This window comes from Terrapene carolina, unplaced genomic scaffold (assembly GCF_002925995.2).
Source record: "Terrapene carolina triunguis isolate 2854851 unplaced genomic scaffold, T_m_triunguis-2.0 Scaffold66, whole genome shotgun sequence".
Taxonomy (NCBI): domain Eukaryota; kingdom Metazoa; phylum Chordata; order Testudines; family Emydidae; genus Terrapene; species Terrapene triunguis.
Window position 1 is genome coordinate 86,762,563 of NW_020664417.1, and position 15,625 is coordinate 86,778,187.

The 15,625-nt window shown below is 46.6% G+C and overlaps 1 protein-coding gene across 2 annotated transcripts in view; it reads right to left on the minus strand.

Moving 5' to 3' along the window:
* The window catches only part of NSD2 (nuclear receptor binding SET domain protein 2), a 161,815-nt gene that overhangs the window by 100,561 nt on the left and 45,629 nt on the right, over positions 1-15,625 (minus strand). For both annotated transcript variants that reach the window (XM_024199044.2, XM_024199043.2), the window contains exon 3: positions 177-342. In XM_024199044.2, the coding sequence (XP_024054812.1) occupies positions 177-342 (166 nt within the window). The remainder of the gene's footprint in view (positions 1-176; positions 343-15,625) is intronic.

A 15,625-nucleotide genomic window follows, 5' to 3' on the forward strand; every position in this document is an offset into this window, starting at 1 on the left:
CCCCAGAACACCACTTCTTTCCAATGCAACCTGATGTAAGCTAGTAAAAGGTAATTGACAAGCAGCATAGACAAGTGCTGAAGCACAAAGGATTTTGGTTTATCAATTTATCTGAATGAAACTTCCAGAATTTAATGTCTATGTCCATGAAGATGTGTGCAGCAATGAAGACATACCTTTTAGTTTAGTGTAGGAATGAAGAAGAGGATCAGCTGAAACCATGCATGGCCACCAGGGGTAACCAGACACTTTAGACCACACTAAATCCCCTATATTGTACTTCAACACATGGATTTTGTCTTCTTTCACAGTACTTGGAGTTGAATCTTTCTTAGCAGGAGTCTTTTAAAAAAAGAAAACATACACTGTGTTACCATATTTCCCCCTTCAAAACTGTACCTTGATTAATTAATAATATACACATAAGAAATACTAATTAATCAACTAACACAGCTTATAAAGTATATCTTTGAAGTAATTTTTGTGTGTGTAAAAGAGGCAGATTGGGGTGATAGCAGTGGGTTGTGACAAAAAATAGCATGGCAGAAGAGAAAGCAATAATGTTTGCCTAAAAGACTAGTAAATGGATAGTATTTCACATGTATTAGAAAGGGGACTGAAAAAGGATTTTTTTTTAATTGTTGTTTGCTCTTTTGTTTGTTTCTCTTTCTTCCTTTCTGTATATAATAAAATATGAACTTTGGTTGGTTGTTAGATTATTTTTTTTTAAACCTTTGAAATATCAGTAATGTCAAATTTGTTCTTTCCTGGTTTCAGTGGATGACCTCTGGGACGTCTCAAGGACTATGTCTACCCTGCAGCTAGGAGCAAACCTCCCAGCCCAAATAGATAGACTTGTGCTAGTTCAGCTAGAGCTAGCATGCTAAAAATAGCAGTGTGGATTATTGTGGTTTGGGCAGTAGCTTAGGCTCTCAAGCCCACCCAGTCCCCGGGGTTTGAGCTAAGGTGGCTAGCCGGAGTCTCCACCAGAGCCATAACATCCATACTACTGTTTTTAGCATGCTAGCTTGAGCTGCCCTAGTGTCAGATTGTCTACCCGGGCTGGGAAGCTTGCTCCAGGCGTCAATGTAAATATACCTAGGGATGTTCACTGTGAGCTCTAACACCTTAACTAAAGAGTACAGGACATGAAATCTTAAACAGTCTTTCTTTGTATAAAATGTTGTTCACTAAAGTTTAGTAAATATTAAGACAAGCATGTTAAATGAAGTTTAAAAAAAAACAAAAACAAAAAACTACTGTAGATTCTTCCAGCCGACATAGGACCTACATTTCTAAGCAAAAGGAAAAAGAATTCTCATATATTTCTTCATATGTCAGAACATCAAAATACAGCAAAAGGCTAGAGGTTTTTCTCCTTTTTGCTAGTCACTTTTTTTTTTTTTAAATGCTTTCAACGGTAGAAGTAAAATCTTTTGAATTTTAGCAGGTCCCTCCCAAAGCTATTTATTTTAAATAATATGAGGAAAGCATAAGTACTTTTGGTTTAAGGCTCTTTGGTAAGTTAACTGCAAAGCATTTAGAATAAACTAAAAACAATTTCCCCCCTGTAACTATATGACACACATACTAACAGGTTTGCCATATCATAGTATAGTTGAGTTATAATAAAGACAAAGATTTATTCACACGCCAGCATAAGCCATTACATGTTTTATTTCTACTGTGTCTAACTTTCACTTTATCCATAATACATTTGCCTGTATTCAATATCAACAGGCGTGTAGATCTATTGCACATTTTAAAATCTAGCATTAGAATTAAAGCTATGTTTAAAGAAAGGCTACATTTTGATTCACATTTCCAGTGGTCTGTTACTATTTAATTATGTAAAATGTGACATCATTAGCCTTTTGTAGCACCATTCCAACGTTCAGAAGGTGGACCAACATTTCTAGGCTCTAGGCTTTTAGATTGTAGAATTGAGCAAAAAGAGAGAGAAGAGATGACATTGTGAAGTATCTAGAGTGTTTAAAATTGAATTAAGAAGCCAAGTGTTTTGAGATGTAGTACTACGTCAGGATATTCATAGAAGGTCAGATGAGAATAGTACCTTCTGGCTTTAAAAATCTATGACTAAGACATGATTTCTTAAACACAAACAACAACAAACCTTAGCTACACCATAATGATTTTAGATTATGGTACTTAAAAAAAAAAATCAATATTTAAAAAGTTATTTCTAGTTGTGAAATAATGCCTAAAGCTTATTATTTTTGAAAAGCTTTCCAGGGTTGAGAGGAGGGGAGCCCTTCTTGTGATTAACGGGATAGCTCCTCATCTTCTAATTAAGCTTTTCTGAAGATCTCAGGACTAACTCTCTTGGATCCATACCTCCAGTAAGAATTGTGTTCCCACTGCTCTCAAGCTTTTTGGCCTGTAAGATGGCCCCAAGTGTTCCCTCCCACTGAGGATGCTTCAACTCCAGAAATCTCAGAAGACCTGGAACATTCCAGCAGATATTTTTCAAAAGTGAGAAATAAAAAGCTCTCCCTAGCAGTTAAATACAACATGAAAAATTACATCAAAGTCACATGTGTACAAAATTCCAAAGAACGTGCAGGAAAGAGTTAATATCCAGAATACATAATTTCAACATTTGAAAGTAAGTGAATGGATAACAATCCTGAAAGATAACAGGTTTGTAAATCAGTTGCTTTTGAGAATTGTATCTAACAACCATTTGCAAAAATGACGCAAGTGCCTAATAATTAGGGCCCTACCAAATTCACAGTTTATTTGGTCAATTTCACATAGGAATTTAAAAATAGTAAATTTCACAATTTCAGCTATTTAAATCTGAAATTTCAGAGTGTTGTAATTGTAGGGGTTCTCACCCAAAAAGGAGTTGTGGGGGGGGGGGGTCGCAAGGTTATTGTAGGTGGTGTTGTGGTACTGCTACCCTTACTTCTGCACTGCTGTTAGTGGTGGTGCTGCCTTCAGAGCTGGGCAGCTGGAGAGCAGCAGCTGCTGGCCAGGAGCCCAGCTCTGAAGGCAGAGCCACCATCACCAGAAGCGCAGAAGCTACAATGGCATAGTATGGTATTGCAATCCTTACTTCTGCGCTGCTGCCTGCAGAGCTGGGCCCTCAGGCAGCAACCGCCACTCTCTGGCTGCCCAGCTCTAAAGGCAGTGCAGAAGTAAGGGTGGCAATACCATGATACCCCTACAATAACCTTGTGATCCCCCTGCAACTCCCTTTTGGGTCAGAACCCCCAATTTGAGAAATGCTGGTCTCGCCCCTGTAAAATCTGTATAGAATAGGGTAAAAGCCACAAAAAAGACCAGATTTCATGGTCAGTGACACGTTTTTCGTGGCTGTGAATTTGGTAGGGCCCTACTAATGATTTTTTAAAACAGAACAATGTGCTTTTGAGAATTGTAGGGGGTATCTCTGTAGTAAAATTACAAGGTAGTTAGTTTGCCCTTCCTTAAAAAGCACTACATGCACAGGATTCTGTGGCCTGGTCTATACCAAAAATTTAGGTCAACAGTTATTGTGCTTAGATGTGTGAAAAATCCACATCCCTGAGTGCTGTAACTATGTCAACCTAACCTCCAGTGTAGACACAGCTAGGTCAATGGAAGAATGCTTCCGTAAACCTAGTTACTACTGCTTGGGGAGGTGGTGTTCCTACAGCAATGGAAAACCCCTTCCATCACTGTAGGCTGTGTACACAATATCTGGACTAGCTACAGCACTGTAGCTATGCCACTACAATCCCCATAGTATAAACACGGCCCTAGCCTTAGAGTATTGAGCAGCCCATAGATATAGCCCAGGGAAATAGATAAAGGATACCTGGTGTCCACCTAAACAGCAGTGAGCAACAAGCGCCAGAGCTGCTATTGTTGGGCAGCTCTTACAGAGAGCTGCTTCACTGACTACAGAAAGGAAAAAGAACTGTCTAGAATATTCTGAAGCCTCTGGAAGCACTTCTAATTGGAGCATGGTCAGGGGGCTGGGTGAAGGTGAGGAGTAGACCAGTCCACAAAAAACGTAGAGGTGCCTCAAAGGTCCAAAAGAAGTTCCAAGAGTTCTTGCATAAGTGTGATTGAAGGCACAAGACCCAAGAGTGAAAATCCTGTAATGGTATCTTTAAGAATGATCTGTATAGCTCATTGTAGTTTTTTTAAATAAATTTAACTAACACTCCAGGACTTTTCTTGATCATCACATCAGTGGAAAGACAGTGTGAAAGCATAGCAGAGTAATATTTATTAACAGCAATTCTACAAGACCTCCTAAGACACAATATACACTATTGGCACAAGCCGTCTTTAACGCATTTCCATCCTAATAATTCCAGTTTAATGCTATTTTAGTTAGCTTGGGCATTCAGATGGTTACAGGGCTATATTTAAAGGGCTGTTGTGATAATAATGAACATTCCTATTAAAATTAATTCAAGTACTTTGACACAAACGTACCATCTAATTTCTTACAGGCATACAGCCGGCACATTAGCAACTGAAGCAGGAGCAGCTTAAATTTGAGCAGTGTGTACTCCCTGTATTGCTAAGGAGATGGCTACGGAGAAGGATCTGTGTAGAGTGAGAGACTACCAGAGATATCCTTCTCCTCAGATTGGTGTCGTTGTTTTGCCTTTGAGAAGAGCAAAGTTAACACATCACTCTAGGATCAGACCATCTCCTCCCTTCCCCCTCCAAGTATCAGGGAAAGTACCATAGGTTCTCCTGTAGCTGACAGGTAAGGCACAATTTACTGCCCTGCTCATCTTCATCAATAATTTTCTGCCAATTATTTGAGTGGAGCAGAAAAGGAGCACCTGAGAAAGATGTTACTGGCTTTTCGTACAGGAGAAAAATGCTTAGATGCCTCCCTTGGAGGAGGAGGGAAGAAGACAGCAGAAGAAACTTCTCTTCTGTTTTGGGATAGGATAAAAGTTGCTAACCTTTCTGTAAGTGTTGTTCTTTCAGATTTGTTGCACATGTCCATCCCAAGCACTTTAGACAACTTGAGTGGTGATCACTCATGGGCATAGGTTTCGTGCATGACGCACATGGCTTCGAAGCCCAGAGATCGGGGCACGCCCCGCCCTGGGAACAAAGTCCCGAAAGGGGACTAACTAACACACACTACTAAAACTACCAACTATTTACAACAAGAGTTCGGAAAAAATCACTGGAAGAAACTGCCGAAGCACAAAAGAAGATTGTTCCAGCAACCGTCAAGAGTGGTAAGAAGGAACTGAGAGGGCACAAGGCCAGTGGCACCACTTATTCCGGTGCATGAGCACGGGCCTCTAGGGGGCAATAGGGCTGGCCCTATGCATACCACTGGGAGAAAAGTCGCACACCTGACATGCAATGGACATGACCAAGCACTTGAAAGAGAATGAGTTTTTCGAAGACCCTGAATGTCTGGGGCCAGACTGTCTGGGGCCAAGAAGCATGGGGGAGGGAGGTCTGTGCCTGAACCCCCTGCTCAGTCTCCTCTGCTGCTCTTATCTGGTTGGTTGAGTAAAGTAACAGCCCATGTGCTGTGGTCTATACTGCTTCCTTAACCCTGCCAGCACAGAGTTCCAGGAATTTCAAAGTTGCCTTCGGAGGTCCTGAATAGTGTGTCGCACCTCATGAGGGAGCCCTGAGGACTGCGACCAAAAGCTCCTGCACACTTTTACCGCTGTCACCATTGATCCGGCCACAGAATCAGCAGTGTTTGAGGCTGCTTGCAGAGAGGCATGAGCCAGTCTTTCCCTCCTCAAATTAGGGAGGAAAACTGTTTAGAGTCTTGAGGGAGTACATCCTTGAATTATAACATGGACTCCCACATATTAATATCATAATAACCCAACAAGGCTTGCTAATTCTCTATGCGGAGCAGCAGGCGCCCTGTGGATGTGGAATATGACATCTGTCTGAACAGGTCCAATTTCTTTGGATCCTTTGCTTTGGCATAGGACCCACCTATCCTTGGCAATCTCTTTCTTTGGCGACTGCTACAACCAGAGATCCCAGGGGAGGATGCAGGAAAAGGAATTCATACCCTTTGGCCAGAACGAAATACTTACTCTCTGTGTGCTTTGCTATCAGAGGGAGGGAAGCAGGGGTTTACCACAGGGTCTTGATTGGGTCCATGATGGCTTCATTAAGTGGTAGAGCCAGTCTAGAGAGCCCCGCAGGTGACAATGTTCAGGAGACTGTGTTGTCTCCATGACCACTTCCGCTTGGACTCCTAAGTTCAAAACTATCCGCTTTAACAATTCATGGTAAGCCATGTGGTAGTCTTGAGGCGGGGAGGGTCCTGGTCTCACTATCACCTCATCCAGAGAGGAGAATGAGAAGGCTAAAATGGGCTGAGGAGCCTCTGTTGATTCCCTGACACGTGCAGGAGCCTGCGGGGCTTCCTCCGGCAGCTCGGTACCAGAGTCCAGGTACTGAGTGTCTCTGCATGGTGTCGGGGGTGCTCGAACCTCCAAGACAATGGAGTATGAGAGCCTTCAGGTGGTGCCCTGAGGTGGGGGAACCCCCCAAGGTTTCCAGAAGGGCCACTGCATGGCTGCCGGACCCCATGCACCTGGTGGCCAAACGCCCGGGGGTATCTCCAAACTCGGGGCTATGGGGGGATGGGAGGGGAAATAGGAACGGCCTGAGGAGCAGCAAGGTGGCTGTGTTGATGAGGAGAATATGATCCCACTTCCGAGTCTGACGGAGATGAGGAGCTGCAGTGCAGAGAGAGTGTCTTACCACTCAGTGCCAGAGAAGATCACCAAGGTGACTGTCACTGACAACATGAGTTTTCCTCTGGATGGCGGCTGTAGGACAGGTCGAGGTTTGAGTGATACAACTCTGCTGCTCAGTGGCACCTGAGTCCTGACCCTCCGGGGACCCCAGTACCAGTAGGTTGAGAAGGTCCCTGACCCCTGCAAAAGCTTCACGGGTTGACAGCACCGCAAACTGGTTGGTGCACTGTCTGCTCTGAGGTGGCTCCCAGTAGGTGTCCAAGGGGCTTGCTGCAGCACCTGAGTTGCAGGCACCTGATGATGCGGTGGCCAGGGATGAAGAGCGGCCCAACACGGGTCTTGCTCTCTCCCTGTCTCTTTTTGCCGTCCATACTGGCTCTTCTCTTGCTGCTTAGTGTTTCTTCTTAGACACCAGGGAAGACGATCGGTGACGAGAGTCCACAGCCTTTGGAAGAGTGCTCTGCACCAAGTCTGAGGTGCTGAGTCCGAGCACGGCTCTGAGGCAGGTCTTAAGGCTGCCTCCAGGAGGAGGACCTTATGTCATGCAGCTTAGTCCTTCTTGGTCTGGGGCCTGAAGTCCCTACAGACTTGGCAGCCGTCTTTCCTATGAACTTCCCCCAAGCACTTGAGACAGCTTGGGTGTAGGTTGCTCAAAGGCATAGACAGGAGGTGCAGGGTTTGAAAGCCGGCAACCGAGGCATGCCCCGGCACTGGGGAAGCAGATAACCCCACTAAGCGTGGGGGCATCCAAAACTGCCTAAGTTCTAAAAAACTATTAAAACAAACAATTGATTATACTAAAAACCGGGAGAAACAACCACTAGGAGGACTGCCTGAGCAATGAGGTTCCAGCAACTGTCACAGGCAGTAAGAAGGAACAGAAGGAGAGCAGAGCCGGCGGGGCCCTTTATACCAGCATTACCAGTGCCTGGCACCAGAGGGCACTGGAGCAGATCCAATGGATACCACTGGGGAAAAAAATTCTGGCAGCTGTGCTCGGGGCACAGCTTCAACCCATGAAGCTTTTGCAGGGGCCAGGGGCCTTCTCATACACCTACATTGGATTGGACATGTGCAAGCACTTGAAGTGTGAGGAAATCACAAGATAACAGGATGCTTGGAGTGTACAGATGATGGCTGCCTGCTGGGCCTCTTCTGTCCCACTACTGGCAAGTCCTGCAGCACTTTTAGATAGCCAGTAGCTGGTATGATGATCCCAAAAGAGATATACCTTGCTTCCTGGATAAATCTCCAAGAGAAGCCTTTGATTTGAAAAGTGGTTGGGCTGCTTTTCATTGATTTTTTCTTAATTAAGAGAAACAGAGTTGCTTCATAATTACAATTAAGTTGAAGTGGAAAGTTATACTTTAAGGGTACCAGCTTTACGAAAAAAAGATGGAAGAGAAATGGGTAGGAGAGTAAAAGTAAAAGTTTTAATTTTGGATTACCTTCTCTCCTAGCCCTTCACATTTCAAATACCTGGGTTTTTATACTCCTCAGAAATTTGATAAGCAACCACTGCCATTCTTATGGTTCATCCATAAGAATGTGTGACATCACTAGCTATTTTTTCCTCAACCCAAAAAAAGGTGAAACATGACAGCTTGCAATTTGAAGACATTGCTATGTAGTTAATGTTACAGTTGAGTAAAGAATCCAACCTGTAACTATCGACTGACTATATTAACCTGGATCTGGTCCAACTCCCAAATAGGAGAATTCTGTTTCAGGATGACAATGGGATTGAAAAGGTTACTTTATAAAATCATCATAAACAAGGACATGTGTCATCTATGCCAAGCTGCACCTTTAACCTATGGGCAAGGGCTTCTGGTTTCTGCAGTAGTCTTGTGCAAGAGACTGGAAATTCTGCAGATTTGGATAATCTGAAAAGTAATAATGCAAATTAGTTTTTCTTTGACTTTTGATAGTCTATTTTATTCTGCTCATATATATTAAATTTTGGAAGTATCACAAATGTTTGTATCGACCATGTATAAAACTATCACAGAAGTTGTCTCGTGAGTATGTGGCAGTGGGAGGAAACTGAGCATATTAGTAGCCAGTAAGGGACAAATAAAGCTTTTTTTACACCAAGAGAGGAATGAAAGGTAGTTTGGGATTGTGGAATAAATATACTGTCTGAATGTTTCTTCTAAAATGATGAACAGTGACATAGTTAACAATGCTAATATCTAAATTGTCATTAAGTTTCAGAGTCTACATAAGTTATATGAATGGGCCAGTTAACACCTTAGAACTATTGTCTCAAGCTGATTGCAGCATCAGAAAGCCAGTATTTCATTACTTTGTCATTCACATTTAGGGTAGGTCTACACTGGGGGGGAGGGGGTCAATTTAAGATATGCAAATTCAGTTACGCGAATAGCGTAGCTGAATTAGACGTATCCTATTCAACTTACCCCGCTGTGAGGACGGCGGCAAATTGACCGCCATGGCTCCCCCGTTGACAGCGCTTACTCCTCCTGACGAGGAGGGAGTACGCGCGTCAATTCCGGGATCGATTTAACCGTCTAGATGAGACGCGATAAATTGATCCCCGAGAGATCGATTTCTACCCGCCGATCCGGGCGGGTAGTGTAGACTAGCCCTTAGAAAGGACCTTCCCAACCATAAGAGCTTAGAAATAATTAAAAAAAACAAAAACGAAACAAGAACACTTACATTCTGGAGCACAATTCTGCAACAATGAGTGGATTCTAACAGTAATTCTGTGACCACAAAATGCACAAGGCTATGCCTAGGTATAAGAGATGCTGCAGGAAATCTAGTCACTCCCAGCAAAGAATGTCACTAGGCAAAAAGAGTTGGTATTGGATATCCAGTAAGTCAGAGACAATTGTTAAAATAGATGAAAACAGGAGGAGAGAAATCAACAAATTTGTCCACGAGGGTTGTGATATTATATGGGAATATGATGTTACATCATGTGGCAACAACACACAAAAACAAGTATGGGAACAAAAGACATCTGTATCCAAAGCAGTTTATGTATCCAAGCAGCACTAAAACCAGCCAATTCCTAAAATGGTAGAGGGGTCAGGATTCTCCATCACAAAGTCTTTCAATCAAGACTGGAGGTCCTTCTAAGAGAAATGTTCTCGATCAATCATAAATTATGGTCTTCATACTGGGCAATATTGCAGGGTCTGTGGTACACAGGAAATCAGACCAGATAGAGATTTGAGCTGAATGAAAAATCTGTATCGATGGAAATAAAAACAAAAACGCAGGGCCAGAGGAGTCTTCCTTAAACATTTTTAAGATACACAATACAATATAAAAGGTTAGAATTTTAATTTTTTTATTTTGTTTAAAGGAGAGACTTTTTTCATAAATAACATGTTTAGCTTTAGACAAAGGCAATTCAAAAAGTGAGAGATAGAGGACCCTGTTTTTTACCACTGCCTAATTTTGTTGCTGGTGAATTTGTTGCAGAATTTATCCCTTGCCATAGAATTGTGCCCCAGGACCTCAAGCTTGCACTTTTTAAAAACCCGCATGTTTCTAGCATTCATGGCTGTGAAGAAAACTTTATAAATGAGTGTAAAACTAATACAATGATCAGTTCCCAAGTCTGCAGATAGCCTGAAACAGCTATGAGGTACAAATAATCCCAAACATATTAAACAGCACATCGACTTTGAAACCTAAAAAAGAACCCATGACATACTGAAAATTGAATGATATCAAATAACTGAATATAAGTATCTGTGTTTATTGTTTTACTCAATAAAACTTCCATTAAAAAAATTCTTTGACGCTCCTGCAGTATTTCCAACGTTTCTAGCAGAGAGTCACAGAATACACAGACCTTGATACATAATAAAGGTCCAACTTGCTGGCACGCCACAAGCCTTATGTTAAAAAAATAAATTAGAAATATGCAGAAGTTAAAACATTATAGGTAAGGAATGTAAATAGAATGTACGCAGTTTTAAAATAACACAATCAAAATCAAGTTGCGTACTTACTAACCTAGGCTACCACGTCCTTCCTCCCAATTTGACCATCTGATTATACCCAACTTATTGCTTCTTGGTTTCATAAAACCACACAGTTAGAAGGGACCACCAGGGTCATCTAGTCTAACCCCCTGCCAAGATGCAGGATTTGTTATTTCTGATTTCACAACTTCCCTACACAATTTGTTCCATTGTCCTACTGTTTTTACAGATAGGAAGTTATTCCTAAGGCTACGTCTACACTACCCGCCTGAATCGGCGGGTAGAAATCACTCTCTCGGGGATCGAATTATCGCGTCTCGTCAGGACGCGACATTCGATCCCCGAATCGATGCTTGTTCTCCACCAGCGGAGGTAGGAGTAAGCACCGTCGACGGGGGAGCCGCGGAGGTCGATTCGCCGCTGTCCTCACAGCGGTGTAAGTCGGCTCCGATACGTCGAATACAGCTACGCTATTTGCGTAGCTGAATTTGCGTATCTTAAATCGACACCCCCTCCCCGGTAGTGAGGACGTAGCCTAAGATTTAATCTAAACCTGCTGTGCAGTAGTTTGAATGCATTGCCTCTTGTCCTGCCCTCTGTGGCAAGAGAAAAGACAGTTAACATTTCTGCAACTGGCGTTCTTTGAGATGTGTTGCTCATGTCCATACTAGGTCTGTGTGCTCGCCACATGCACCGGTGCCAGAAGTTTTTCCCTCAGTGGTATCTGTAGGGGACCGGCTCTGGCGCTCCCTGTAGCGGTGCACACATGCCGGCTCCCCCACCCAGTTCCTTCTTGCTGGAAACTCCGACAGTAGGGAAGGAGGGTGGGTTATGGAATGGACATGAGCAACATATCTCGAAGAACACCAGTTACGGAAAAAGGAAACTATCTCCATTCCATATCAAGTGACTCCCAAGCAGCGCCAATGGAGGCGGGTAGGAGTTCACAGACATGTAGTTTGCAACACAGCTCTGCCGAACCCATGTCGTCTCTGGCTTGCTGAGTGATGGCCATGAATGTATGAAGCAAAGACCACGTCGCAGCTCTGCAAATGTCCTGGATCAGAACAGGGCCAGGAAGGACACACCTGAGCTTGGGTCGAGTAGGCACTCACAATTGGCAGCAGCAGGACCTATGCCAGCTCATAACAGGTCTGGATGCAGGAGACGATCCAGTTGGAAATCTTCTGCGTTGACACAGGAAGACCCTTCATCCTGTCCGCTGTCGCGATGAAGAGCTGGGTCAACCTGTGGAAGGACTTGGTACACTCCAGGTAAAATGCCAGGGCATGTCTGACGGCCAGGGCATGCAGCCTTCTTTCCTCCCTAGTGATGTGCGGCTTGGGACACACACTGGGAGGAAGATGTCCTGGTTAACATGGAAGGAAGACACCACCTTCGGCAGAAAGGCTGGATAGGATTGCAGTTGAACTTTGTCCTTGTAGAACACTGTATTGAGTAGCTCCGAAGTCAAGGCTTTAAGTTCGAACACTCGTCTCGCGGATGTTATCGCCACAAGGAATGCAACCTTCCATGACAGGTGGGAGAGGGAGCAGGAGCCCATAGGCTCAAAAGGCAGACCCGTGAGCCTGGAAAGAAAAAACAGTTACCTTTTCTGTAACTGGTGGTCTTTGAGATGTGTTGCTCATGTCTCTTTCACAATAGGTGTGCATGCTCACCACATGCACCGGTGCCTGAAGTTTTTCCCCTAGCAGTATCCGTAGGGGGGAGCGCCCCCCGCAACCCCTGGAGTGGCGCCTGCCTGGTGCGGTATAAGGGCAGCTGCAGGCTCCCCGCACCCTCAATTCCTTCTTGCCAGACAACTCTGACAGAAGGGAAGGAGGGTGGGATGTGGAATAGACATGAGCAACACATCTCGAAGAACACCAGTTACAGAAAAGGTAACTGTTTTTTCTTCTTTGAGTGATTGCTCATGCGTACTCCACAATAGGTGATTCCAATCTATATCTGTTGGAGGTGGGTAGGAGTTCACAAGTTCCCAGGACGGAGGACAGCCCTGCCGAACCCAGCGTCACCCCTGGTTTGGGAGACGATCGCATACTGCGAGGTGAACGTGTGAACTGATGACCACGCGGCGGTCCTACAAATGTCCTGGATGGGACGTGGGCCACGAAGGCAGCCAACGAGGCCTGTGCCCAGGTCGAGTGTGCCCTCACTTGTGGGTGGAGGGGGAACACCCGCCAGTTCATAACAGGAATAGATGCACGAAGTGATCCTATTGGAAAGCCAGTGAGTGGAAATTGGCTGGCCCCTCGCGTGCTCAGCCACGGCGACACACAGTTGCGAGGACGTTCTGAACAGCTTAGTCCGCTCGAGGTACAAAGCCAGAGCCCACCGCACGTCGAGCGTGTGGGGGTGGAGTTCCTCACTGGATGTGTGAGGCTTGGGGCAGAGGACTGGTAGAAAAATGTCCCAACCCATGTGGTAGGTGGAGACCACCTTCGGGAGGAACGCGGGGTGTGGGCGGAGCTGGATCTTGTCCTTATGAAAGACCTTGTACGGCGGTTCGGAAGTCAGGGCCCTGAGCTCCGAGACTCATCTGGCCGACGTGATAGCAACCAGGAAGGCCACCTTCCACGAGAGGTGAGACCAGGAACACGTGGCCAGTGGTTCAAATGGGGGCCCCGTGAGACAAGCCAACACCAAGTTTAGGTCCCACTGTGTAATCGGGGGTCTAGAATATAGGAAAAGACGGTCTAGACCCTTAAGGAACCGGCCAGTCATAGCATGGGAAAACACTGTGTGTCCTTGCACCAGTGGATGGAAGGCTGATATGGCCGCCAGGTGCACCTTGATGAGCGAGGGCGCCAGGCCCTGGGCCCTCAGGTGGAGGAGGTAATCTAGGATAAGCTGGATCGGGGCGGTCACAGGGGAGACACCCTGGTCTACCGCCCACCTAGAAAACCAGGACCACTTCGCCAAATAAGCACAGCGAGTGGAGGACCGTCTACTTTCGAGGAGGACGCACTGAACTTGCTCTGAGCACGTCCTTTCCTCTCCACCTAACCATTGAGGGGCCACGCCGTAAGGTGAAGAGCTGCTAGGTTGGGATGGAGGAGGCGGCCCTGGTCCTGTGAGAACAGGTCCGGTCGGAGCAGCAACGGCCACAGCGGAGCTACCGCCAGGCCCCTGAGGGTCCCGTACCAATACTGCCTGGGCCACGCCAGGACAATCAGGAGGATTCGGGCCTTGTTCGACTTTATCTTCTCCAGGACCCTGATGGATTAGAGGGAACAGGGAGAAGGCATAGAGAAGCGGGCCTGATCGGGACAGGAGAAAGGCATCTGAGATAGCGCCCTTCCCCAGGCCCCCCCGAAGCAGAACTGGGGGCCTGGGGAAGGGCGCTGGTTCTGTCAAGTCGCAAATAGGTCCACCTGGGGAGTTCCCCACCTTTGGAAGAGCCGGTGGGCCACTTCCAGGTGGAGGGACCACTCGTGTTGCGAGGAGAAGTCCCTGCTCAAGCGATCTGCCCTCTCGTTGCGGGCGCCCAGTAAGTGGAAGGCCTTCAGGTGGATGTCGTGGGCTATACAGAAGTCCCACAGCCTGAGGGCTTCAAGGCAGAGGGCAGAGGAGAGGGCCCCACCTTGCCTGTTGATATAGAATATCGAGGCCGTGTTGTCTGTGAGGACCCTAACTACCTTGCCCTCCAGGTGCGAGCGCAAGGCCATACACACCAGCTGCACCGCTCTGAGCTCGACGTTTATGTGTAGGGTCAGGTCCTGAGCTGACCACAGGCCTTGGGCCTGAATGCTCCCCACATAGGCCCCCCAACCCAGGTCCGACGCACCGGACACCAGCTCCAGCGACGGGGCCCTGTCCCTGAACGGGATCCCTTGGAGCATGTTGTTCAGGGTGGACCACCATCGCAGGGAGGTAATCACAGCGTCTGGCACGGTGAGGGCCTTGTCCATCCTGTCCATGGCCTGGGAGAAATTCAAGGCCAACCAGAGCTGGAGGGGCCTCATCCTGAGTCTGGCATGACGGACCACGTACGTGCACGTTGACATATGACCCAAGAGCTGCAGGCAAACCCTGGCTGTTGTCACCGGGAACCTTGTGACCGAGTCGATGAGACTTTCAGGGTCTGGAACCTGTCTGCGGGAGGGAGGCCCTGCCCAACACTGCATCCAGGAGCACCCCGATAAACTCTATGCGTTGGACCGGGACTAACGTGGACTTGGTGTTGTTTACCAGTAGGCACAAGGTGGTGCACGTGGACAGGAGAAGCGCCACGTGATCCCTCACCTGCGACCGGGGGGTGTCTTTGACCAACCAATTGTCCAGATAGGGAAATATCTGTACCCCCCGCCGTCTGAGGTAGGCCGCTACCTCCGACATGCATTTTGTAAACACTCTGGGGGCAGTGGACAGCCCAAACGGAAGGACCGTAAATTGGTAATGATTCTGTCCCACTACCAAACAGAGAAAGTGCCTGTCCCCCTCGAATATGTGGATGCGGAAGTACGCGTCCTGTAGATCGAGGGCAGCGTACCAGTCCCTGGGATCCAGGGAGGGGATGATGGAGGCCAGGGAGACCATGCGGAACTTGAGCGTCACCATGTGCTGGTTCAGACTCCATAGGTCCAGTATGGGCCTGAGACCCCCCCTTTAGCCTTCGGGATAAGGAAATAACGGGAGTAGTACCCCTTGCCCATGAACTCCTTGGGCACTGCCTCTATCGCTCCTAGTCCTAGGAGCCGCCCCACCTCCTGCTCGAGCAGAGCTTCATGCAAGGGGTCCCCCAGGAGGGACGGGGGTGGGGAGTGCTTGGGCAGGGAGGAGGTAAACTGGAGGGGATAACCCCGGGAGATGGTATTGAGGACCCATAGGTCCGAAATGAGCAGGCACCATTCCGGAAGGAAAGCACACAACCGGTTGGAGAAGGGAAGCTTTCTTGGGGTTGGATCC